Source organism: Gadus morhua, chromosome 12 (assembly GCF_902167405.1).
Source record: "Gadus morhua chromosome 12, gadMor3.0, whole genome shotgun sequence".
In the NCBI taxonomy this organism is placed as follows: Eukaryota; Metazoa; Chordata; class Actinopteri; order Gadiformes; family Gadidae; genus Gadus; species Gadus morhua.
Window position 1 is genome coordinate 13,551,208 of NC_044059.1, and position 25,000 is coordinate 13,576,207.

The window sequence follows — 25,000 nt, forward strand, 5'->3', positions numbered from 1 at the left end:
CCTGCTCCACCGAGAGGCCCCAGCGCACCTCCTCATCCAGGACCGAGTAGGCGTAGGGCGACCCGGAGCCCACCGAGAACAGCTCCCCCCGCAGGCGCTTCCCGTCACTGCACACGTAGTACAGCCTGGCCCCGCCCCTTGAGGTCCCCGCCCCGCCGCCCGGGGGCCCCGCCCTCGCCGGGGCCTCCCCTACGTCACCGCCGAGGGCCGGAGCTCCTCCTTGACCGCTCCAGTCCAAGGCCGGGAGTTGAGGATCCAGGTCAGCGGCGCCCAGCGGCTCTCCGTCGGCCACGCCACCGCCAGCCCCGCCCCCGTCGGCCCCGCCCCCGTCAGCCCCACCCCCGTCGGCCCCGCCCCCGTCCCACCCGCAGAGCGTGGCGGCCACGCACAGCTCGGTGCCCTTGAAGGGGTGCAGCATGAGGGCCAGCAGCTTGGCGGCGCCCCCGGTGGTGAGCCTCCGGCCGTGCCGCAGCTGGTACAGCCGCAGCTCGCGGGCCAGGATGCGGCGCCACAGGGCGATGTCAGCCGAGGTGCCGGAGCCGAGGGCCAGCAGGTGGCGGTGCAGCGGCACAACCTTCCGGGAGGCGGGGCACGCCACCAGGCCGGAGCAGCTGGACCGCGTGTCGGCCGCCGCCAGCACGCCGCCCTGGAACAGGAAGCCCAGCGTGGTGGTCCCGTGGGCCGTGGGGAAGGGGAGGGGCACGGCGCCAGGGGCAGAGTCCGGCCCGGCGCCGGGGGCGGAGTCCGGCCCGCCCGGACCGCCAGCGGACCACCCGGACGCGTCGGGCGCGGGGACGGAGTCGGGCGCCGTCTGTCCGAAGTCGATGGGGCTGCGGTCCAGATACCGGCCCACTGGAACGGAGAAGCTTAAGACACTAGCGGTGCTGCTCAGAGGCACGTCGCCGGCGTAACGGCCCCTTCTCTTCTCTGTGGGAGACCCCATGGGACCCAAATCTGGAGTGAAACCCCCCAGAGACCCCCTCAGAGACCCCCCCAGGGCCTGCAGACCACAGAGGTCTTCTAGAGCCATCGTTCACCAGGTCCTTTACCAGCTGTTGTTTTCTGAGACACGTTTGAGCTGCGTGTCTAGGGGTATGCAGTGAGGTTCAGAGCGAGTGTCAGGCTGTTTGCAGTGAGGTTCAGAGCGAGTGTCAGGCTGTTTGCAGTGAGGTTAAGAGCGAGTGTCAGGCTGTTTGCAGTGAGGTTCAGAGCCAGTGTCTGGGTGTATGTCTAAACCTGTGTCGAGGTCTAAACTGAGTGTCTAGGAGGTGGATGTATTGTGGTCTTACTGTGTCAGGCTGTAAGCAGAGAGGTCTCTTATCAGTGTCTAGCTGTTTGCAGTCAGGTTGCAGTGCATGCCTGGTGGTACACTGGGAGGTTCTTAAATACCTGGCCCTTAGTGGACACGCCCTCACCTCCTCAGCCTTGAGTAAACACCCGTCCGCCCAGCTGTGACTCACAACCTCCACGGTGGCGAGCCGGGCCCACGGCGGCGTGCCGGGCCCACGGCTCATTAGCTGGGGCGGGGGATCAGGTTCTGCTGAGTTCCAAGTTTTGACGGGAATCACACAAATAAAGTTCCAATGGAAGGAAAAAGGGTCATCCGGGGAAAATACCAACAGAGTAAGATAAAGAGATAACAGCTCTATTAATCAACCGGAGGGGAAATACCTTTGTTACAACAGCCCAGCAGCGGAGGAAAACACAGGACAAGATACAACACAAATACAAAGTACTAGCCAAAAAGGGCTAAGTTCCAGTACATCACAGTATAATGCGGTGTATAAATGCAAATTTGAACAAAGAGAAGTGACCCAGTGATGAAATATATATATATACACATATTTATAGAAGAAGACGGCCAATCAGAACCCAGATAGCCAAGCCCTGAGGCTGTAGACATGCGGCTTAACAACTCCCCTGGACGCACCGGTAGATCCAGTTTGCTCAGTGTTGTGTGGAGGACAACAGACTACGCAGGAGGCATTGGAGACACACGTAGATACCCCAAAGAGAGATGAACCGCGGCCTTCTGGAGAGGTCGTAGTCCAAACTCTAACCTCTGAAGAGGTCGTAGTTCACCCTGTAACCTCTGCTCGCTCCTGGACTGACCCGCGTCCCTGCGAAACCCGACCCTGCAGCGAGACGATGCGTCACTGCGGAGGCTACGCCGTTCTGGCCTGGCTCATGGTGAGACCCACGCTGCACTCATCTGGCAACAACACCAACATCTCTCTCCCTCTCATGTCTCTCTCTCCCTCTCTCTCTCTGTCTGTCTCTGTCTCTCTCTCTCTCTCTCTGTCTCTCTCTGTCTCTCTCTCTCTCTCTGTCTGTCTCTCTCTCTCTCTGTGTTCCTCTCTCTCTCTGTCTCTCTCTCTCTCTCTCTCTGTCTCTTTCTCTGTCTCTCTCCCTCTCTCTCTGTCTGTCTCTGTCTCTCTCTCACTTTCTCTCCCTCTCTCTCTCTCTGTTTCTCTGTCTCTCTCTGTCTCTCTCTCTGTCTTTGTCTCTCTTTCTCTCTCCCTATCTCTCTGTCTGTCTCTGTCTCTCTCTCTCTCCCTCTCTCTCTGTCTGTCTCTGTCTCTCTCCCTCCATCTCTGTCTCTCCCTCCTAACCTGTAAACAGTGTGGATTTACTCCCGTGAATGAAGCATTAGTTGTGGCTTTTATATGATGACAGTTTGATGCAATCCGTTTGAAGAATAACTTAACTCTGTAGAACTTTAAGTAAACACAGCCAGCCACTTCTACCTTCTGGCAGTTATCCCACACTTGTTAGAACAATATGTACTCTTTGTTACCACAGATCATGGATATATTGCATACACACATGTCCTACTCTACACCGGTACCATCCGGTACACATGTTTCCGTCCCCTTGTTTATGTTAACTGTAGCGTGTGCTGTGTGTTCCCACCCAGCATTCCACTGTAGACCCTAACCTGCTGCGTGGGCAGGCTGACCTCTGACCTCTCTGCTCTCCCAGTGTGTTCTCCAGCCCCCAGCCTGGTCCTCCCCAGCCCCCAGGGGGGTCCGCAGCTCCGTGGCCTTCGTCTCGCCCCCGGGGGCCCCGGTCCAGGACTCTGTGGCCCTCCGGTCCCTCTGCACGGGGCCCTGCCGCCTCACGGTGCAGCTGCTGGTCTCCGGCTCCACCGGGGCCCCCCTGCTGGTCCTCCAGACGACCTGGGCCCGGCCCGGGTCCCCCAGACCCCGCCGGACCCGGCTCCGGCTGCCCCCCTCGCTGGCCTTCAGACGGGGCTTCTACAACCGGCACGTGGTGGACGCCCGCGGAGGGGTCCTTCGCGCCTGGGTGGCGGGTCTGAACGACAGCTCAGAGTCGGGGTCGTACGCCGGCGCGGCGGTGAGGGCGACGGCGGTGCTGAAGGTCACGCCCCCCTCCCAGCGCCCTCCCAGACCCCCCACCGGCTGCCCCTCGTGGTCCGCTGCGCTGCTGTGGAGCACGGCCGTCACAACGCATCAGTGTCCGCAGGGGGCAGGTCGGACCACACTCACACCGCCGTCACTCCTCTCGCACTGCGTCACTCCCTCTAGCACGGCCACCGTCTCTCCGCCTCACACTGTCGTTGGTCTGACACTTAGAACGTCACCACAGCTCAGGAGAACGTCACCACACCTCAGTAGAACATCACCACAGCTCAGGAGAACGTCACCACAGCTCAGGAGAACGTCACCACAGCTCAGGAGAACGTCACCACAGCTCAGGAGAACGTGGTGACGTTCTAACCCTAACCCTAACCCTAACCCTAACCCTACAGCTCAGCAAAACGTCACCACAGCTCAGGAGAACGTCACCACAGCTCAGGAGAACGTCACCACAGCTCAGTAGAACATCACCACAGCTCAGGAGAACGTCACCACAGCTCAGTAGAACGTCACCACAGCTCAGGAGAAGGTGGTGACGTTCTAACCCTAACCCTAACCCTAACCCTACAGCTCAGCAGAACGTCACCACAGCTCAGTAGAACATCACCACAGCTCAGGAGAACGTCACTGCAGACAGTGAGAGAACCCAGCCCCTAGCACCATGCCGGGATGGAGAGAGCTTCACCAAATTAGGACAAAATTGTTCGGGCAGAAGTACCTTATCCTACACACATCTATGGTTAGAGTATATTGCTCTATGTCATTGACTGCAGACATTGTGGTTCAGACCTTCCTGACCCAGAACCTTCAGCTTCTAGAACCTTAAGTTCCTAGAACCTTTAGCTGTGAGTGGACCGACCTCACTCCTAGAACCATCAGCTCCTAGAACCTTTATCTTCTAGACCCTTTATCTCCCAGAACCTTGAGAGTGGATCCCCTCACTCCTAGACTATCCTGTGAGACGACCGATGCAAACACTTTCTTGTTCTGTTATTTCCTTCTAAATGTCTCTCCTCTTGGGAGGAGGTGTTGCTCAACGTGTGGCCGCGGAGCCCGGTGAGGCTGTGATGAGGAGCTAGAAATGAACCTGACTGTGTTTGTGTGGAGGTGCAGGCGTGGAACACCTCCTCCACTTCCCGGCGGCCAGCACCGGGGAGCGCTTCGGGGTGGTGAGGACGTTCCACCGCTTCCCCGCCGGAGTCCTGGAGGACCAGCGCCGCGACGCCATCTCACAGCCCAGGTTCTGGAACCTTCTTCTAGTCGGCCTTTAACCGTGTCTGGGTTGGCCCACAGTACAGTACAGTACAATACAGCACGGTACTGTACAGTAAAGTACAGTACATCACAGTACAGAACAGTACGGTACTGTACATCAGGCACTCTGCTTCCTTTAGCCAGTACCTTCATTTATATAACACACGTCGGGAATTTAAAGCAAGCACAGTAAAACTTGTAAAAAAGATTTTTTGGAATGTGAGGTTCCACTTTGCCCTCGGTGACTCGCTGACTCGTGTTCGTCAGAGCTTCCTCCTAACATCTCCTAATGAGGCGTGAGATCCACGGGTTCAGTCACAGACGCTGGTTCAGACGCCATCCAGCCTCAGTGTCCATCACCACGGAAAGACCGCTGAGCGTCGTTGTGTTCCCGGTTGTCAGGGTGACGGTGTCGGTGTGGGTCTTCCTCCTGGAGTGGTGTCGGTCCAAGCTGTGCGGCATCGTGCTCCACGTCAACAGAGAGCAGGAGTTTGACTCCCTGCTGATGATGCTGACCAACACAGGTGGGCGAGCATTGCAGCGGACTGGTGATGGGGGGAGGAAGCGTGGTGTGATGGGTGCTGGGTGCTGGGTGCTGCTGGGTGCTGGGTGCTGCTGGGTGCTGGGTGAAGGACCTGCTCTGGTTGAAGCGTGGTGTGATGGGTGCTGGGTGCTGGGTGCTGCTGGGTGCTGGGTGCTGCTGGGTGCTGGGTGAAGGACCTGCTCTGGTTGAAGCGTGGTGTGATGGGTGCTGGGTGCTGGGTGGTGCTGGGTGCTGGGTGCTGCTGGGTGCTGGGTGAAGGACCTGCTCTGGTTGAAGCGTGGTGTGATGGGTGCTGGGTGCTGGGTGGTGCTGGGTGCTGGGTGCTGCTGGGTGCTGGGTGAAGGACCTGCTCTGGTTGAAGCGTGGTGTGATGGGTGCTGGGTGCTGGGTGCTGCTGGGTGCTGGGTGCTGCTGGGTGCTGGGTGAAGGACCTGCTCTGGTTGAAGCGTGGTGTGATGGGTGCTGGGTGCTGGGTGCTGCTGGGTGCTGGGTGAAGGACCTGCTCTGGTTGAAGCGTGGTGTGACTTCTCTCCAGGGGGGCTGATGATTCAGAGCCGGTTGACCAGTGGTGAAGACAAGTCCTTCCAGGCTCACGCCTCGCTCCCCCTGCTGACGTGGATCAGGTTGGACTGCTCCGTTCACCAAGCCGAGGTACGCACACTCTGGGGTACACACTCTGGGGTACACACTCTGAAGTACACACTCTGATGTACACACTCTGAGGTACACACTCTGGGGTACACACTCTGAGGTACACTCTCTGATGTACACACTCTGGGGTACACACACTCTGGGGTACACACTCTGAAGTACACACTCTGAGGTACACACTCTGAGGTACACACTCTGAAGTACACACTCTGAGGTACACACACTCTGAGGTACACACTTTGAGGTACACACTCTGAGGTACACTCTCTGAGGTACACACTCTGAGGTACACTCTCTGAGGTACACACTCTGAGGTACACACTCTGGGGTACACACTCTGGGGTACACACACTCTGAGGTACACACACTCTGAGGTACACACTGTGAGGTACACTCTCTGAGGTACACACTCTGAGGTACACTCTCTGAGGTACACACTCTGAGGTACACTCTCTGAGGTACACACTCTGAGGTACACACTCTGAGGTACATTCTCTGAGGTACACACTCTGAGGTACACACACTCTGACCCTGTCACGGTCTCACCTCATCGCCTCTCACTTCCAGGTCAAACTGGAGATGTCTTGGAAGAACCACAGCCAGACACACACGTACAGGTGAGCGCGGAGGTTCTGTTGGTGCACAGCGCGTTACAGAAGATGATCAACGAGGAGGAGCAGTTTGGAGTACAACATGAAAGGCATCGTCTGCACGATTTGTCCTCTTCACAGGACACACCTCACTCATAACTCACGGCTGTTTGTTTCTGTCCGACGTGTGGAAGGTTCACGAGCAACGTCCACTACGACGACACGGATGGCTACTTCGTGATGGGAGGAAGCCGCTACATGCGGGGAATCTACGGCTACTTCGGACCGGCCGTCGTCTATCGCCTCGGAACGACGAAGGTGGGCAGAGTAACACAAAGATGACCTTAATGCATCTAAATTCAGTTCAATCGTATTTGTGTAGCCCTTAATCACCGGTACAGTCTCAAAGGGCTTAACAGGCCGTGTGTTTAGGACCCCCCCCCCCCCCCCCCCCCCCCCCCCCGATCCTAGCCCCCCAGAGGGCAAAAGACTCCCTTAATCAGCAAGGAAGAAATCTGGAAAAGCAACGCCGAGAGGAGGATCCCTCCTTCCAGGGATGGGCAGAAGTGCCATGGGTGCCATAATGGACATACTTCATCCATTTAAAATGGGTGATGGGGTGCTTGCGGGTTAACCATTAGGAGAGTCCAGGCATCCAGCCGCAGTCACCGCCACACGCCAGAACAGACTGAATGATGAATGAATTAGAAGGGGAGTGCAGCGTGGACATGTAGCCTAGTGCTGATTAACAGGAACAAACACGCATGGTGCATGCCCCCTCTCCCACGGACCTCCCAGGTTCCTCGAGTTCCCCTGCTCCTGTGTGGCCCGGGGTTCACTTCCGAGCGTTCCTACAGGTGGAGAATCCGCTGGGGAACACGCCGGAGAAGCTGGGCCGCGCCCACCACCGCTGTCAGCAGACCTCCACCTTCACGCACGCCTTCTCCCAGGCCGTGGCCCGCGGGGACCCGCTGCTTCCCCGAGGTCAGAAGCTGTTCTACTGACGTAGCCAAGAAATCCTGGGAACAAACATGCTAACCATGATGTGTTGGGCGCAGCAAAGGAGAGTTATTTATGTCATATGGATGCCATCTTTACTTTACTCCTCAGTACCTCAGGTACTGCTATAAGGATAGCTTGTAAGTAACGGAGTGACACAAGCACGAGACGTTATCTATTTTGACTCTGATTGACTAGAACCAGAACAATGCTACAAGTTACACTGAACAGGAGCGGTAGAGCGCCCCCTAAGGCACGGGAGTAGCATTGCGTACTGTCGACTATCCATTGCATGCATCACAATAACATATCAGACAGGATCCTTTTTTCAGGGTCCATTTCAAGTCAAAGAATCTCATGTTTGATCACGTTGTGCTGTTTGGTAATCGAAGATATAATCCCAGGTGTGTGTCGCCCCTACTACGAGACCTTGTGGAGGAGATCCCTCAGACCCAGATGTGACCAGACCTGGTCTTGGAGCTCCCAGCAGGAACTCAGGACTTTATTCCAGTTCCTGCAGAGGCGAGCAGAGGCCCCGATCTCAGGTAAGGAGTGAGTCTGAAGACCACCAGTGTTCCTGGGCGTGAGTCGCTGACGTCTGTCGTCTGTACTGCGATGTTGGCGATGGATTAAGGATGAACTCACAGGGAGGGGGTTTATGGGGACTGTATCCTCTCAGTGGGCCTGAGCTACTCCACACGTTAGATAATACCAACTTTATTAATCCTGGATTGGAAAACGACAAACACATCAAATGTTTCCATACACAGATAAAGAGTATAGCATTTTAAATGCTAGAATGCTAGGTGATTAAAATGTTCAGTTACTAAGTGTCCCAGTGCTGTCCTGTGTACCCCTGTATCATCCAACATTAAGTTATTAACTACAACATGTGTTAACTTTGCTAGGACCCTGGGGCGAGAAGGAACTGGGGAACCAGCTGTTTGAGTACGTCACCAAGAGGATGTTCAGCGCGGACCGCACCCGCCTCAGACTGTCTCCCGGCCTCAGCGCTCTGCTGCAGGCCTCCTGCTGCCTCGGCCACCCGCACGCTGCCCTCCTGGTGGCCACGGTCCACCTGGCCGGGCTGGGACGTCCTGTTGACCAGGAACAGGTAGAGAACACATAGACCTTTACATGTTCCTCCCAAACCTTTACATTGTACTCCTCAACCCCACACATCCCCCTCAACCTTTAGATGGTCCCCCTAAACCTCACACTGTCCTCAGACCTGTTCCTTAACCTCACAGAGAGAGTTCACTGATATGTCCACCATTTATGAGATATCCCTGTGATCTTCAGTCCTCTCCCAGTCCTCTCCCAGCACCCTCCCAGTACCCTCCCAGTGCTATCCCAGTCCTCTCCCAGTGTTCTCCCAGTCCTCTCCCAGCACCCTCCCAGTCCTCTCCCAGTCCTCTCCCAGTGCTCTCCCAGTCCTCTCCCAGCACCCTCCCAGTGCTCTCCCAGTCCTCTCCCAGTGCCCTCCCAGTCCTCTCCCAGTCCTCTCCTAGTCCTCTCCCAGTCCTCTCCTAGTCCTCTCCCAGTCCTCTCCCAGTCCTCTCCCAGTCCTCTCCTAGTCCTCTCCCAGTGCTCTCCCAGTCCTCTCCCAGTGCTCTCCCAGTCCTCGCTCAGTGCCCTCCCAGTGGTCTCCAAGTTAACCCCCAGTGCCCTCCCAGTGCTCTCCCAGTGCCCTCCCAGTGACCCCAGTGCCCTCCAAGTGCTCTCCCAGTGCCCTCCCAGTGACCCCAGTGCCCTCCCAGTGCTCTCCCAGTACCCTCCCAGTGACCCCAGTGCCCTCCCAGTGCTCTCCCAGTGCCCTCCCAGTGACCCCAGTGCCCTCCCAGTGCCCTCCCAGTGGTCTCCAGGTTAACCCCCAGTGCCCTCCCAGTGCCCTCCCAGTGCCCTCCCAGTGCCCTCCCAGTGACCCCAGTGCGCTGTGGTTCCAGGGTCACGTGTACAGTCTGATGGGCGCGCTGGGGGACCACCGCCTGGCCCTCATGCACCTGGGCTACAAGCACAGCCAGGGCCTGGACGGCTTCCCCCGGGACCTGGAGGTAGCCTACAGCTGCTACGCTAACACGGCCACGCAGACCGTCTCCGACGACGAGCGACCCCACCAGGACCACGTGGGTGACAACCACCGCCTTCTGTCCATCCCCTCTTCTTTGAATGGTCCTCTTTCTTTCTTTCTTCCTTTGTCCTTTCATATTCTTCTTCCTTGCTATTCCTTGTGTGTTAGTTCTTCCTTCTTGCCGGTATTCCCGTGAGCAGTAGTAATAGAAGCACGGTGCTGGCCTCACTCTAACATCTCCCTGCGTCTCCTCTAAAGCAACACTTGGTGGAACACGTCTACCTGGACAACCAGGAGCAACTCCGGGCCGTGGAGCAGGGAGCCAGCGACATGCTCCACTTCCTGAGGATGAAGGCACGCAGCGGGGATGTGGAGTCCCAGGTACCTTCATCTACATCCAGGACGCCTTCATCCATAGCCACTGACATTCGCTACATCTGACAGAAGGACACTAGTGAGCTCACACCCTGAGTTCTGTGTTCAGGCAGAGGGAGCACATTTTTTACATTCAGGATTTAGCAGACGCTCTTATCCTAATTTGTCAGAAGAAAGAGAAAAAACAATATATATCGCTGTCGGTACAGTAAGGATGTGCATAGAACCAAGTGCCAAGCACTAACAATCACTAGGTTAACCCATTCCCCGTATACAACACAGAGAGCTAGGATAAGACGCTACACGATGCTAAGTACTATTTTGGATGACCCTCAAGATTCCAGGTTGCTGCTCACCCCTCTCTGCGCTTCTGTACTTTGACTGGTGGATACAGATGTGCATCTCCTTGAGTTACAGATGTGTATTTCACACAGAACCCTTCGTTGTTCATGGTGCTTATTTCTTCGTTTCCTGAATGTATCGTGGCCGTTCGTCTCCCTGGGGGGCCCGTAGAGTCCCCCTCGTCCTCTGACCCGGGGTCTTGTGGGTCTCCTCGTCCCCAGAAGCAGCTTGCCTCCATGTCCTTCTGGGGGCAGAACGGCGTCACGAAGGACGTGGCGGGCGCCGTCAGGAGGTACAGGAAGATCGCCCTGCGCATGAAGGACGCTGGCGCCATCTACGACTACGCTATCCTGCTGATGAAGGTGGCGCCGAACGCAGACATCCTGCCGCACAACGCCGTCATCGCATATGCTTATTCACACATACTGCCGCACAACGCCCCCGTTGTACACGCTTACACACACATACACACAGGGCCCACCTGCTCCTAACCGACCTAAGTATCTTAATTCACTGTTTGGCTCTAAGGATAAAAGTGTCTGATAATGAAATGAATATTAACAACTAGATGTTCTTCCAGGGCCAGGGAGTCGAGAAGAACCAGACTGAATCTTTGAGGCTCCTGGAGAAAGCGATAGAAATGGTTGGTGGCTAGGAGCTGCACTCTGAACTCTGCTGTGTGACCTGCCTCTATCGAAGCCAGCATAACTCTGGTGTATCTCAGGAGTTACACTAGGGTTATACTGGTGTAACTCTACTATAACCCTGGTGTATCTCTTGTGTAACTCTGGTGTAACTCTGGTGTATCTCCGGTGTATCTCTGGTGTAACTCTAGTATAACTCTGGTTTATCTCACGTGTAACTCTGGTGTAACTCTAGTATAACTCTGGTGTAACTCTAGTATAACTCCGGTTTATCTCTAGTGTGACCATGGTGTAACTGCTGTATCTCTGGTGTAGCTCCGGTGTAACTGCTGTATCTCTGGTGTAACTCTGATGTAATTGCTGTATCTACTGTATAACTCTGGTTTAACTGCTGTATATCTGGTGTAACTGGTGTAACTTCTGTATCTCTGGCGTAACTCTGGTGTAACTCTGGTGTAACTGCAATATCTCTGGTGTAACTCATGTGTATCTCTGGTGTAACTCATTTGTATCTCTGGTGTATCTATGGTGTAACTGCTGTATCTCTGGTGTAACTCTGCTGTAACTCATGTGTAACTCTGGTGTTACTGCTGTATCTCTGTTGTAACTGTTGTATCTCTGGTGTCACTGCTGTATCTCTTGTGTAACTCTGCTGTAACTCATGTGTAACTCTGGTGTTACTGCTGTATCTCTGTTGTCACTGCTGTATCTCTGGTGTCTCTCTGGTGTATCTCTGGTGTCTCCCTGGTGTATCTCTAGTATAACTCTGTTGTATCTACGGTGTAACCCTGGTATAACTGCTGTATCTCTGTCCCCCAGGGCTCGGTGGAAGCGCTGAACGCAGTAGGCTGGTACTACGCCTCCGTCATGAAGAACGTCAGCGCGGCCATCGGTTACTTCCAGCGCGCCGCGCTCAACGGCAGCCGCGATGCCGTGCACAACCTGGGGGTGTACCACCTCAACGGACAGCACCCCGACGACCGGGGCAAGAACCAGGTCTGGACCGCCAGCAACCGCCATTCAGCCAATGTCTAGAGGGTCCCGCTAGAGACAGGGCTCGGGATATTGACTGTGTCCCGATAGAGATAGGGCACGGGATATTGACAGTGTCCTGTTAGAGACAGGCTATGTCTGGGTCGGCTAAGCTCAGGAGGTAGAGTGGGTTGACTTACTCCCTGACTGCTCCCGACGAGCTGGCTGTCGCCCTACGCGTTGGACTCCGCCGGCGGTGTGTGAATGTGTGAATGTGTGTGTGAATTATAAGAGTATTTATCAGTGCATGTTAAAAGATGCTTTGGATAAAAGTGTCTGCTCAATGTAAATGTAGGCATACAGGATGTTGGGGGTTACAAGACATCAGGGCAGGATGCTATCATGACCCTGTCTCGTCCCTGCAGACCGCAGCCTTCAAGTGCTTCATGATTGCCTCACGGGCGGGGCATGCGGCGGCGTCCGTGAACGTGGCCTGGTACCTGGCCACGGGGACGCTAAGGGGCGTGGCCAGAGATGTGGAGCTCGCGGTGAGGTGAGCATCCTTCACCGTGCGAAGATCTGTAAAGTAAGACGACGCTTGAATCATCCTGTTAGGGAAACGCGAAACAATGGAAAGACTTGGGTGGAAAAGGCTAAATAAAGGAATAAGATGCAAGATATGTACGTGTAGCATGTGGTTCAAACCCCACCTGAACCAGCAATGTAGCCAGAGAACCGCATTCCGGTTTTACGGCTGCCGTTACCAGGGTAACGTGGTAACCTACAGTATGTAAGTACCACTTAGGTGGGCCTCCGGGACAGGCTCCTCTGCCTCGGTATGCGTGGCTGCATGCCTCACGTCGGCCCCGCCGGGGTCCCGTCTGCAGGCTGCTGCGTGCCGACCGCCGCCCCCCCCCGGGGCCAGACACTAGAACACGCTCTTTGTCAAGTGTGTCGAGCGTCTTGCCACACCTCCGGCGGGCTGTAAACAGCGTGCAGCCACGCCCCAGCTGTCTGCAGGCCGTGTAGGGCGTGTCCCGTCTGGGCGGCCTGAGGCTCATGCTCCGCCCCTCCCTGTGCTGCAGGAAGCTGAAGACGCTGTCGGAGAGGAACGGACACCTCGGCCACACGCTGAAGACGGCCCTAAGGGCCTACCTCCCGGGCTCCCGGTAAGAAGCCCTCAGTTACAGAGAGGTCCCCCCCCCCCCCGGGCTCCTCTCACTGTGTCTCCCCCCTCTCCCTCCCAGGGCTGAGGCTCTCGTGGGTTACCTCCTGTGTGCTGAGACCGGGCTGGGATTGGCCCAGGCCAACTCCGCCCACCTCTGTGAGGTATGGACGAGATGAGTCCACCGTATCGATTTATCCACGTTTAATATTTAAATAAGGATCTAAAGGATACTTCTCTTTGTTTTTTACTTTGCACACAAACCTTATATATTGTGAACTACTGGGACTGGGCCACTTTGTAATTTAATGTTTGTTCTGTTTGTCCTCACTTTAGCATTAACTTTAACAGCTATTTCTGTTTTTCCTTAGCACTAATTTGTGTTTTTATTGTATTGTATCTCATCCTGTATCTGAACATCTCTTCTCTGGGTTCCAGGAGCTGCAGTTCACCCCAGAGTGCCGGTGGAGATACACAAACTACTCAGTGTTGAACTACGACCCCCCTCCCTCAGGTAGGTCCCTGAGGACCACACTCTACGCTCTGTTGTTCCTGTATTATTGGATGGAACAACGATGGAGGCCTGGGACTCTGGTGGCTAATCCAGCATACAAACAGCTAGCTTTAGCCTGTCTGAACTAGCTCCCTGCGCTATTGCCTTAGCTCAACTAAAATAGCTTCCAATGATGATTGTTTTAGCTCTTCTGACTAGCATAGCATCTTATGTTTTAGCACGATTCAACTAGCATTCCTTGCTATGTTTTACCACCAGTGAACTAACATACTTGTTTCAGCTCTCTTTTGGGTTTTAGCTCTGTTAAACTAGGATCCTCTGTTTTAGTTCTACTGCACTAGCTCCCTGTGCTATAGCCCAATAGCTCCCTGCGCTATCGTTTTAGCACTAGCTTCCTGTTCTACGATTGCAGGTCTGCTGAAAATGGGAGATTACTTCTACTCTACCTCTGCGGACGCCGGCGGCACGGAGTCCTCGACTCTGATTGGCCAGGCCGTATCCATGTACAGCCGGGCCGCTTCGGCGGGAAGTCCTCAGGTAACACCATAATCTCCCGTCGACGCGGCAACCATAACCCCAATTAACCTTCCGGCGGCTTAGTGGGACACACTGGGAAAACAAACAGAATTATAGTTTTATTCTCCAGACCAGGTTTAACACAAAGCCGCGTGGAGTTCTGGGCTCTGATGTGTTGATGGTCTCGGTCTCCAGGGGTGCTTCAGCCTGGCGGCACTGGCTCTGGACGGACACGCTCTGCCCGCTGGCGTCCTGCGGCAGTTCAACGTCTCCGCTCACCATCACCCGGACGTTCTGCTGGAGAAGATCCTGCTCAGGTAACCCCTTCACCATGGGAGGGAAGGAATGACAGAGCTGTTTCTCATGTGGATCTTGTACAGTCAAACCCCTACCTGCTCCATAATGACCTGTCTCTGTACTGCCTAACCCCTACCTGCTCCTTAATGACCTGTTTCTGTACTGTCTAACCCCTGCCTGTTCCTTAATGACCTGTCTCTGTACTGTCTAACCCCTACCTGCTCCTTAATGACCTGTCTCTGTACTGTCTAACCCCTACCTGCTCCTTAATGACCTGTCTCTGTACTGTCTAACCCCTACCTGCTCCTTAATGACCTGTCTCTGTACTGTCTAACCCCTACCCGCTCCTTAATGACCTGTCTCTGGACTGTCTAACCCCTACCTGCTCCTTAATGACCTGTCTCTGTACTGTCTAACCCCTACTGCTCCTTAATGACCCGTCTCTGTACTGTCTAACCCCTACCTGCTCCTTAATGACCTGTCTCTGTACTGTCTAACCCCCACCTGCTCCTTAATGACCTGTCTCTGTACTGTCTAACCCCTACCTGCTCCTTAACGACCTGTCCCTGTACTGTCTAACCCCTACCTGCTCCTTAACGACCTGTCTCTGTACTGTCTAACCCCTACCTGCTCCTCAATGACCTGTCTCTGTACTGTCTAACCCCTACCTGCTCCTCAATGACCTGTCTCTGTACTGTCTAACCCCTACCTGCTCCTTAATGACCTGTCTCTGTACTGTCCAACCCCTACCTGCTCCTTAATGACCTGTCTCTGTACTGTCTAACCCCTGCCTGCTCCTTAATGACCTGTCTCTGTACTGTCTAACCCCTACCTGCTCCTTAATGACCTGTCTCTGTACTGTCTAACCCCTACCTGCTCCTTAATGACCTGTCTCTGTACTGTCTAACCCCTACCTGCTCCTTAATGACCTGTCTCTGTACTGTCTAACCCCTACCTGCTCCTTAATGACCTGTCTCTGCACTGTCTAACCCCTACCTGCTCCTCAATGACCTGTCTCTGTACTGTCTAACCCCTACCTGCTCCTCAATGACCTGTCTCTGTACTGTCTAACCCCTACCTGCTCCTTAATGACCTGTCTCTGTACTGTCTAACCCCTGCCTGCTCCTTAATGACCTGTCTCTGTACTGTCTAACCCCTACCTGCTCCTTAATGACCTGTCTCTGTACTGTCTAACCCCTACCTGCTCCTTAATGACCTGTCTCTGTACTGTCTAACCCCTACCTGCTCCTTAATGATCTGTCTCTGTACTGTCTAACCCCTACCTGCTCCTTAATGACCTGTCTCTGCACTGTCTAACCCCTACCTGCTCCTTAATGACCTGTCTCTGCACTGTCTAACCCCTACCTGCTCCTTAATGACCTGTCTCTGTACTGTCTAACCCCTACCTGCTCGTTAACGACCTGTCTCTGTACTGTCTAACCCCTGCCTGCTCCTTAATGACCTGTCTCTGTACTGTCTAACCCCTACCTGCTCCTTAATGACCTGTCTCTGTACTGTCTAACCCCTACCTGCTCCTTAATGACCTGTCTACTGTCTAACCCCTACCTGCTCCTTAATGACCTGTCTCTGTACTGTTTAACCCCTACCTGCTCCTTAATGACCTGTCTACTGTCTAACCCCTACCTGCTCCTTAACGACCTGTCTCTGAACTGTCTAACCCCTACCTGCTCGTTAATGACCTGTCTACTGTCTAACCCCTACCTGCTCCTTAATGACCTGTCTCTGTACTGTGTAACCCCTACCTGCTCCTTAATGACCTGTCTCTGTACTGTCTAACCCCTACCTGCTCCTTAATGACCTGCCTCTGTACTGTCTAACCCCTACCTGCTCCTTAATGACCTGTCTCTGTACTGTCTAACCCCTACCTGCTCCTTAATGACCTGTCTACTGTCTAACCCCTACCTGCTCCTTAATGACCTGTCTCTGTACTGTCTAACCCTTACTTGCTCCTTAATGACCTGTCTACTGTCTAACCCCTACCTGCTCCTTAATGATCGGTCTCTGTACTGTCTAGCCCCTATCTGCTTCTTAATGACCTGTCTCTGTACTGTCTAACCCCTACCTGCTCCTTAATGACCTCTCTCTATACTGTCTAACCCCTACCTGCTTCTTAATGACCTGTCTCTGTACTGTCTAACCCTTACCTGCTCCTTAATGACCTGTCTACTGTCTAACCCCTACCTGCTCCTTAACGACCTGTCTCTGAACTGTCTAACCCCTACCTGCTCGTTAATGACCTGTCTACTGTCTAACCCCTACCTGCTCCTTAATGACCTGTCTCTGTACTGTCTAACCCCTACCTGCTCCTTAATGACCTGTCTCTGTACTGTCTAACCCCTACCTGCTCCTTAATGACCTGTCTACTGTCTAACCCCTACCTGCTCCTTAATGACCTGTCTCTGTACTGTTTAACCCCTACCTGCTCCTTAATGACCTGTCTACTGTCTAACCCCTACCTGCTCCTTAACGACCTGTCTCTGTACAGTTTAACCCCTACCTGCTCCTTAATGACCTGTCTCTGTACTGTCTAACCCCTACCTGCTCCTTAATGACCTATCTCTGTACTGTCTAACCCCTGCCTGCTCCTTAATGACCTGTCTCTGTACTGTCTAACCCCTACCTGCTCCTTAATGACCTGTCTCTGTACTGTCTAACCCCTACCTGCTCCTTAATGACCTGTCTGTACTGTCTAACCCCTACCTGCTCCTTAATGACCTGTCTCTGTACTGTCTAACCCCTACCTGCTCCTTAATGACCTGTCTCTGTACTGTCTAACCCCCACCTGCTCCTTAATGACCTGTCTCTGTACTGCCTAACCCCTACCTGCTCCTTAATGACCTACCTCTGTACTGTCTAACCCCTACCTGCTCCTTAATGACCTGTCTCTGTACTGTCTAACCCCTACCTGCTCCTTAATGACCTGTCTCTGTACTGTCTAACCCCTACCTGCTCCTTAACGACCTGCCTCTGTACTGTCTAACCCCTACCTGCTTGTTAACGACCTGTCTCTGTACTGTCTAACCCCTGCCTGCTCCTTAATGACCTGTCTCTGTACTGTCTAACCCCTACCTGCTCCTTAATGACCTGTCTCTGTACTGTCTAACCCCTACCTGCTCCTTAATGACCTGTCTACTGTCTAACCCCTACCTGCTCCTTAATGACCTGTCTCTGTACTGTTTAACCCCTACCTGCTCCTTAATGACCTGTCTACTGTCTAACCCCTACCTGCTCCTTAATGACCTGTCTCTGTACTGTCTAACCCCTACCTGCTCCTTAATGACCTGTCTCTGTACTGTCTAACCCCTACCTGCTCGTTAACGACCTGTCTCTGTACTATCTAACCCCTGCCTGCTCCTTAATGACCTGTCTCTGTACTGTCTAACCCCTACCTGCTCCTTAATGACCTGTCTCTGTACTGTCTAACCCCTACCTGCTCCTTAATGACCTGTCTACTGTCTAACCCCTACCTGCTCCTTAATGACCTGTCTCTGTACTGTTTAACCCCTACCTGCTCCTTAATGACCTGTCTACTGTCTAACCCCTACCTGCTCCTTAACGACCTGTCTCTGAACTGTCTAACCCCTACCTGCTCGTTAATGACCTGTCTACTGTCTAACCCCTACCTGCTCCTTAATGACCTGTCTCTGTACTGTGTAACCCCTACCTGCTCCTTAATGACCTGTCTCTGTACTGTCTAACCCCTACCTGCTCCTTAATGACCTGCCTTTGTACTGTCCAACCCCTACCTGCTCCTTAATGACCTGTCTCTGTACTGTCTAACCCCTACCTGCTCCTTAATGACCTGTCTACTGTCTAACCCCTACCTGCTCCTTAATGACCTGTCTCTGTACTGTCTAACCCCTACCTGCTCCTTAATGACCTGTCTCTGTACTGTCTAACCCCTACCTGCTCGTTAACGACCTGTCTCTGTACTATCTAACCCCTGCCTGCTCCTTAATGACCTGTCTCTGTACTGTCTAACCCCTACCTGCTCCTTAATGACCTGTCTCTGTACTGTCTAACCCCTACCTGCTCCTTAATGACCTGTCTACTGTCTAACCCCTACCTGCTCCTTAATGACCTGTCTCTGTACTGTTTAACCCCTACCTGCTCCTTAATGACCTGTCTACTGTCTAACCCCTACCTGCTCCTTAACGACCTGTCTCTGAACTGTCTAACCCCTACCTGCTCGTTAATGACCTGTCTACTGTCTAACCCCTACCTGCTCCTTAATGACCTGTCTCTGTACTGTGTAACCCCTACCTGCTCCTTAATGACCTGTCTCTGTACTGTCTAACCCCTACCTGCTCCTTAATGACCTGCCTTTGTACTGTCTAACCCCTACCTGCTCCTTAATGACCTGTCTCTGTACTGTCTAACCCCTACCTGCTCCTTAATGACCTGTCTACTGTCTAACCCCTACCTGCTCCTTAATGACCTGTCTCTGTACTGTCTAACCCTTACTTGCTCCTTAATGACCTGTCTACTGTCTAACCCCTACCTGCTCCTTAATGATCGGTCTCTGTACTGTCTAGCCCCTACCTGCTTCTTAATGACCTGTCTCTGTACTGTCTAACCCCTACCTGCTCCTTAATGACCTATCTCTATACTGTCTAACCCCTGCCTGCTCCTTAATGACCTGTCTCTGTACTGTCTAACCCCTACCTGCTCCTTAATGACCTGTCTCTGTACTGTCTAACCCCTACCTGCTCCTTAATGACCTGTCTGTACTGTCTAACCCCTACCTGCTCCTTAATGACCTGTCTCTGTACTGTCTAACCCCTACCTGCTCCTTAATGACCTGTCTCTGTACTGTCTAACCCCTATCTGCTCCTTAATGACCTGTCTCTGTACTGTCTAACCCCCACCTGCTCCTTAATGACCTGTCTCTGTACTGCCTAACCCCTACCTGCTCCTTAATGACCTGCCTCTGTACTGTCTAACCCCTACCTGCTCCTTAATGACCTGCCTCTGTACTGTCTAACCCCTACCTGCTCCTTAACGACCTGTCTCTGTACTGTCTAACCCCTACCCGCTCCTTAATGACCTGTCTCTGTACTATCTAACCCCTACCTGCTCCTTAATGACCTGTCTCTGTACTGTCTAACCCCTACCTGCTCCTTAATGACTTGTCTCTGTACTGTCTAACCCCTACCTGCTCCTTAATGACCTGTCTCTGTACTGTCTAACCCCTACCTGCTCCTTAATGACCTGTCTCTGTACAGTTTAACCCCTACCTGCTCCTTTATGACCTGTCTCTGTACTGTCTAACCCCTACCTGCTCCTTAATGACCTGTCTCTGTACTGTCTAACCCCTACCTGCTCGTTAACGACCTGTCTCTGTACTGTCTAACCCCTGCCTGCTCCTTAATGACCTGTCTCTGTACTGTCTAACCCCTACCTGCTCCTTAATGACCTGTCTCTGTACTGTCTAACCCCTACCTGCTCCTTAATGACCTGTCTACTGTCTTACCCCTACCTGCTCCTTAATGACCTGTCTCTGTACTGTTTAACCCCTACCTGCTCCTTAATGACCTGTCTACTGTCTAACCCCTACCTGCTCCTTAACGACCTGTCTCTGAACTGTCTAATCCCTACCTGCTCGTTAATGACCTGTCTACTGTCTAACCCCTACCTGCTCCTTAATGACCTGTCTCTGTACTGTCTAACCCCTACCTGCTCCTTAATGACCTCTCTCTATACTGTCTAACCCCTACCTGCTTCTTAATGATCTGTCTCTGTACTGTCTAACCCCTACCTGCTCCTTAATGACCTGTCTCTGTACTGTCTAACCCCTACCTGCTCCTTAATGACCTGTCTGTGTACTGTCTAACCCCTACCTGCTCCTTAATGACCTGTCTCTGCACTGTTTAACCCCTACCTGCTCCTTAATGACCTGTCTCTGTACTGTCTAACCCCTACCTGATCCTTAATGACCTCTCTGTACTGTCTAACCCCTACCTGCTCCTTAATGACCTGTCTCTGTACTGTCTAACCCCTATCTGCTCCTTAATGACCTGTCTCTGTACTGTCTAACCCCCACCTGCTCCTTAATGACCTGTCTCTGTACTGCCTAACCCCTACCTGCTCCTTAATGACCTGCCTCTGTACTGTCTAACCCCTACCTGCTCCTTAATGACCTGCCTCTGTACTGTCTAACCCCTACCTGCTCCTTAACGACCTGTCTCTGTACTGTCTAACCCCTACCCGCTCCTTAATGACCTGTCTCTGTACTGTCTAACCCCTACCTGCTCCTTAATGACCTGTCTCTGTACTGTCTAACCCCTACCTGCTCCTTAATGACTTGTCTCTGTACTGTCTAACCCCTACCTGCTCCTTAATGACCTGTCTCTGTACTGTCTAACCCCTACCTGCTCCTTAATGACCTGTCTCTGTACAGTTTAACCCCTACCTGCTCCTTAATGACCTGTCTCTGTACTGTCTAACCCCTACCTGCTCCTTAATGACCTGTCTCTGTACTGTCTAACCCCTACCTGCTCGTTAACGACCTGTCTCTGTACTGTCTAACCCCTGCCTGCTCCTTAATGACCTGTCTCTGTACTGTCTAACCCCTACCTGCTCCTTAATGACCTGTCTCTGTACTGTCTAACCCCTACCTGCTCCTTAATGACCTGTCTACTGTCTTACCCCTACCTGCTCCTTAATGACCTGTCTCTGTACTGTTTAACCCCTACCTGCTCCTTAATGACCTGTCTACTGTCTAACCCCTACCTGCTCCTTAACGACCTGTCTCTGAACTGTCTAATCCCTACCTGCTCGTTAATGACCTGTCTACTGTCTAACCCCTACCTGCTCCTTAATGACCTGTCTCTGTACTGTCTAACCCCTACCTGCTCCTTAATGACCTCTCTCTATACTGTCTAACCCCTACCTGCTTCTTAATGATCTGTCTCTGTACTGTCTAACCCCTACCTGCTCCTTAATGACCTGTCTCTGTACTGTCTAACCCCTACCTGCTCCTTAATGACCTGTCTGTGTACTGTCTAACCCCTACCTGCTCCTTAATGACCTGTCTCTGCACTGTTTAACCCCTACCTGCTCCTTAATGACCTGTCTCTGTACTGTCTAACCCCTATCCTGATCCTTAATGACCTCTCTGTACTGTCTAACCCCTACCTGCTCCTTAATGACCTGTCTCTGTACTGTCTAACCCCTACCTGCTCCTTAATGACCTGTCTCTGTACTGTCTAACCCCTACCTGCTCCTTAATGACCTGTCTCTGTACTGTCTAACCCCTACCTGCTCCTTAATGACCTGTCTCTGTACTGTCTAACCCCTACCTGCTTCTCAATGACCTGTCTGTACTGTCTACTGTCTGGTGGTCCGCAGGTGTGTGGAGATGGAGGCTGAGGGCACCCTGACTCCTTGTTCCCTGGCTCTGATGAGGCTGCGGGTCCAGCAGGCCTGGAGGAGGATGGCTAAGAACCCGGCCACCATCTGTCTGGTAGGAACCGCCCTCCTGCTCTCCTTCAGTCCCCTCAGCACCATGAGTGGAGAGGAGAGGAGATAATGTATCCTGTAATAATACATGATGTAGGAGTACATAAGGGCAGTGAACATCTACATGGAGAATCGTTAGAACCTGGTGAGGAGATGAAGGAGCGGAACCAGTTAGAACCTGATGAGGAGATGAAGGAGAGGAACCAGTTAGAACCTGATGAGGAGATGAAGGAGAGGAACCAGTCAGAACCTGATGAGGAGATGAAGGAGAGGAACCAGTTAGAACCTGATGAGGAGATGAAGGAGAGGAACCAGTTAGAACCTGATGAGGAGATGAAGGAGAGGAACCAGTTAGAACCTGATGAGGAGATGAAGGAGAGGAACCAGTTAGAACCTGATGAGGAGATGAAGGAGAGGAACCAGTTAGAACCTGATGAGGAGATGAAGGAGAGCAACCAGTTAGAACCTGGTGAGGAGATGAAGGAGAGGAACCAGTTAGAACCTGATGAGGAGATGAAGGAGAGGAACCAGTTCGAACCTGATGAAGAGATGCGCGGGGCTGAAGTCCTCTTCTGTGTTTGTTTCCAGACGTACGCGGCACTCCTCAGCCTCGCGGCGGTTGCCATTGTGATGCCGTTCCAGGCGGTCTTCGGTGAGTCCCTGGTTACTAACACACAGTGGTAATCTACGACCGTCCTATCTGACGGCCTGGAGCAGGTCTCCAGAGCCTGAGTCAGTACTCCCCACGGCCACCAGGGGGCGGGATGTCCCAGGGTATGGAGCAGGGCACCCAGCCTCCAGCTGGGCTGAGATCCTGCCTTAAAGGGGTGCTGTTACGCCACCAGCTGTGGGTCTGGACATGCCGTTTGAAACTCCGCCTCTCCTCTAGTGACAAGGGGGCGTGTCCACCTAGATCAGGGGTGTCAAACTCATTGTGGTTCAGGGGCAACATACAGCCCATGTGATCTCAACTGGGCCGGACCAGTAAAATAATTTGCAAAATAACCTACGTCAACTCCAAATCTTAAGCTTTGTTTTTCAGTACTATGCTTTATCATTCAGCCTACATTTGTAGCCTACATAATCATGGATCACAAGGATATATAATAGCACAACACATTTATTCACAGATAGGCCAATGGAATTGAAATAAAATGCATTTCACAAAACTGGTTTATTTTTATAGAGTTGAGTGAATACATTTTTACATCTGAACACCTGAACCAACTCGCCACACTAAACAAACTCAAGTGGGAGCTATGAAGAAAGCTATCATACTGCCTTGAAAATGTAAATGTACACATATAAATAAAATAAACAAACATAAAAGTTATAGCAGTGCATGAGCAATGAGATTAGGCTACATCAGATCAAACTGTTTTGTAGGCTATTGAAGCTGAGAATGATATACAGCACAATATTCATTGTCTATTAACATGAAACCTCAGTAAACTTATTTTCAAAAATCTGTATTCATCAGGATGCAAACATTTCTGAAAGAGCATCAAAATAATTAAGCCCAGGCCTACTTGCTGATGATCTTTTTTTTTTTCTCACTGCAGTCTATTTGCTGCTGCTGGCTCCTGAAACTTGGCATCTTTTAGCCTTTACGAGTGCATCATATCAGGTGTTAAATCCTGAGTAGCAGCACATTTCACAATATCATTCAAGTGTGTGTTTGTTAACCTTGAGCGGTGCTTTGTTTTATTTAGTTTCAGTACAGAGAACACCTGTTCAAAAAGATAGGTTGTCCCCAACATGGATAAAACCTTTGCAGCCAGGGATGTTAATTTGGGGTACCCTGGCAAGAGATATTGATAAAATATGTCCAAGCCCACCGACGCAAATTTCCCCTTTATATTGGTATTACACTGCAAGTCAATTATCTCGAGTTGGATGTCATCTGGCATGCCAGAAGGCTTGAGTGTAAATGGCGGGCGATAAACAGCAAATTCCTTCTCTAGTTCACTGAAGACCTGAAACCTCCACTCAAACTGCTGCAGCAATCCTGTTATCTTGTCTTTGTATTGATCCATATCAGTAGGGATGTCCGATATTGGCTTTTTTGCCGATATCCGATATGCGATATTGTCCAACTCTAAATTTTCGATTCCGATATCAGCCGATACCGATGTCGATATTTGGGTTATTTTTCCTCAAACCTAATTTAGGTAACATTACATATCTCCTGTTGTGGAATTAACACAACATGCTTAATGTTATTGTGATGCCCCACTGGATGCATTCTTGAATGCAACAAGGCTTTCCAAATGTTAACATTGTCTGTGCAAAATAAGAAAAATACTTCAACTTAATTTAAGGGAAAAGTGCCATGTTTATTTTTATTTTTTTAATGGTCTCAGACAACAGTGTGGATTACACTCTCCCTGAGATAATCTTGACAATGCCCACAACAAATAGGGCAAACTTGACTTCACAAATGATAAAACATTGTACCTGAACAACTATGTGCAACATAGCAGTATGTTTCTTTAACTAAAACTCAATAACCTTAATTGAATAAATGCACAAATATGAGTCAATTACAATGTGCACTGTACTGCACAATTTTGAAAACATTTATTTGAGCTATAAAAAAAAAAAAAAAAAAATCGGTTTTAAGGCAAAAAAAATCCGATACCGATATAGACAGATATTTAATTTTTATGCTAATATCGGGCCGATAATATCGGTGGGCCGATAATATCGGACACTTTACATATCAGCATTACGTCCGGTCGCACACGCAGCGGTTAGAAATGGGAAATGTGTCACTGCTAGATAGCTGCGTCTCCCAGAGTGACAGTTTTAACTTGAATGCGCGTATGCTGTTGTTATACTGAGTGACAATTTTTTTGCGGCCCTAAGATTATTCAGGTGCTGTGTAATATCCACCATAAAGGCAAGATCCTGCACCCACTGTGGGCATTCAAGTTCCTTCACTGGGCTACCCATTTTCTCCATGAACTGTCCAATATCCTCTCGTAGCAAATCGCTTGAGCACGGCACCTCGGCTTCACCACTGTACTTCAGTGTGGTATGGTAGGCCAGCCTGAATGGAATGTCATTATCTCTGAGAAAAGTGTCAAACTGATGAAATTTACAGTTTTTACAACCACACTCATAACATGATCCACATTTTGCGTTTTGCAACGCAACGTTTCTTGATGCAAAATACAGTGAAATGCCCAAAAATCTTGTCCC

The 25,000-nt window shown here is 51.9% G+C and overlaps 2 protein-coding genes across 2 annotated transcripts in view; one reads left to right on the plus strand and one right to left on the minus strand.

Annotated features, from left to right (window-relative positions):
- The window catches only part of psmb11b (proteasome 20S subunit beta 11b), a 1,245-nt gene extending 215 nt beyond the window's left edge, over nt 1-1,030 (minus strand). The window contains exons 1-2 of the mRNA XM_030372925.1: nt 340-1,030; nt 1-189 (exon numbers count right to left, since the gene is read on the minus strand). The exon at nt 1-189 is cut by the window's left edge and continues 215 nt beyond it. Coding sequence (XP_030228785.1) covers nt 1-189; nt 340-1,030 — 880 coding nt within the window. The remainder of the gene's footprint in view (nt 190-339) is intronic.
- A 902-nt stretch (nt 1,031-1,932) lies between these two features.
- LOC115555334 (protein sel-1 homolog 3) overlaps nt 1,933-25,000 on the plus strand; it is a 24,953-nt gene continuing 1,885 nt past the window's right edge. The window contains exons 1-23 of the mRNA XM_030372146.1: nt 1,933-2,190; nt 2,983-3,493; nt 4,494-4,620; nt 5,037-5,158; nt 5,714-5,829; nt 6,397-6,446; nt 6,614-6,737; nt 7,277-7,403; nt 7,823-7,963; nt 8,327-8,532; nt 9,365-9,544; nt 9,748-9,870; nt 10,428-10,568; nt 10,787-10,849; nt 11,670-11,846; nt 12,248-12,375; nt 12,908-12,991; nt 13,070-13,151; nt 13,426-13,501; nt 13,914-14,038; nt 14,213-14,334; nt 21,686-21,800; nt 22,385-22,448. Coding sequence (XP_030228006.1) covers nt 2,149-2,190; nt 2,983-3,493; nt 4,494-4,620; nt 5,037-5,158; nt 5,714-5,829; nt 6,397-6,446; nt 6,614-6,737; nt 7,277-7,403; nt 7,823-7,963; nt 8,327-8,532; nt 9,365-9,544; nt 9,748-9,870; nt 10,428-10,568; nt 10,787-10,849; nt 11,670-11,846; nt 12,248-12,375; nt 12,908-12,991; nt 13,070-13,151; nt 13,426-13,501; nt 13,914-14,038; nt 14,213-14,334; nt 21,686-21,800; nt 22,385-22,448 — 3,046 coding nt within the window. The 5' untranslated portion in view covers nt 1,933-2,148. The remainder of the gene's footprint in view (nt 2,191-2,982; nt 3,494-4,493; nt 4,621-5,036; nt 5,159-5,713; nt 5,830-6,396; nt 6,447-6,613; nt 6,738-7,276; nt 7,404-7,822; nt 7,964-8,326; nt 8,533-9,364; nt 9,545-9,747; nt 9,871-10,427; nt 10,569-10,786; nt 10,850-11,669; nt 11,847-12,247; nt 12,376-12,907; nt 12,992-13,069; nt 13,152-13,425; nt 13,502-13,913; nt 14,039-14,212; nt 14,335-21,685; nt 21,801-22,384; nt 22,449-25,000) is intronic.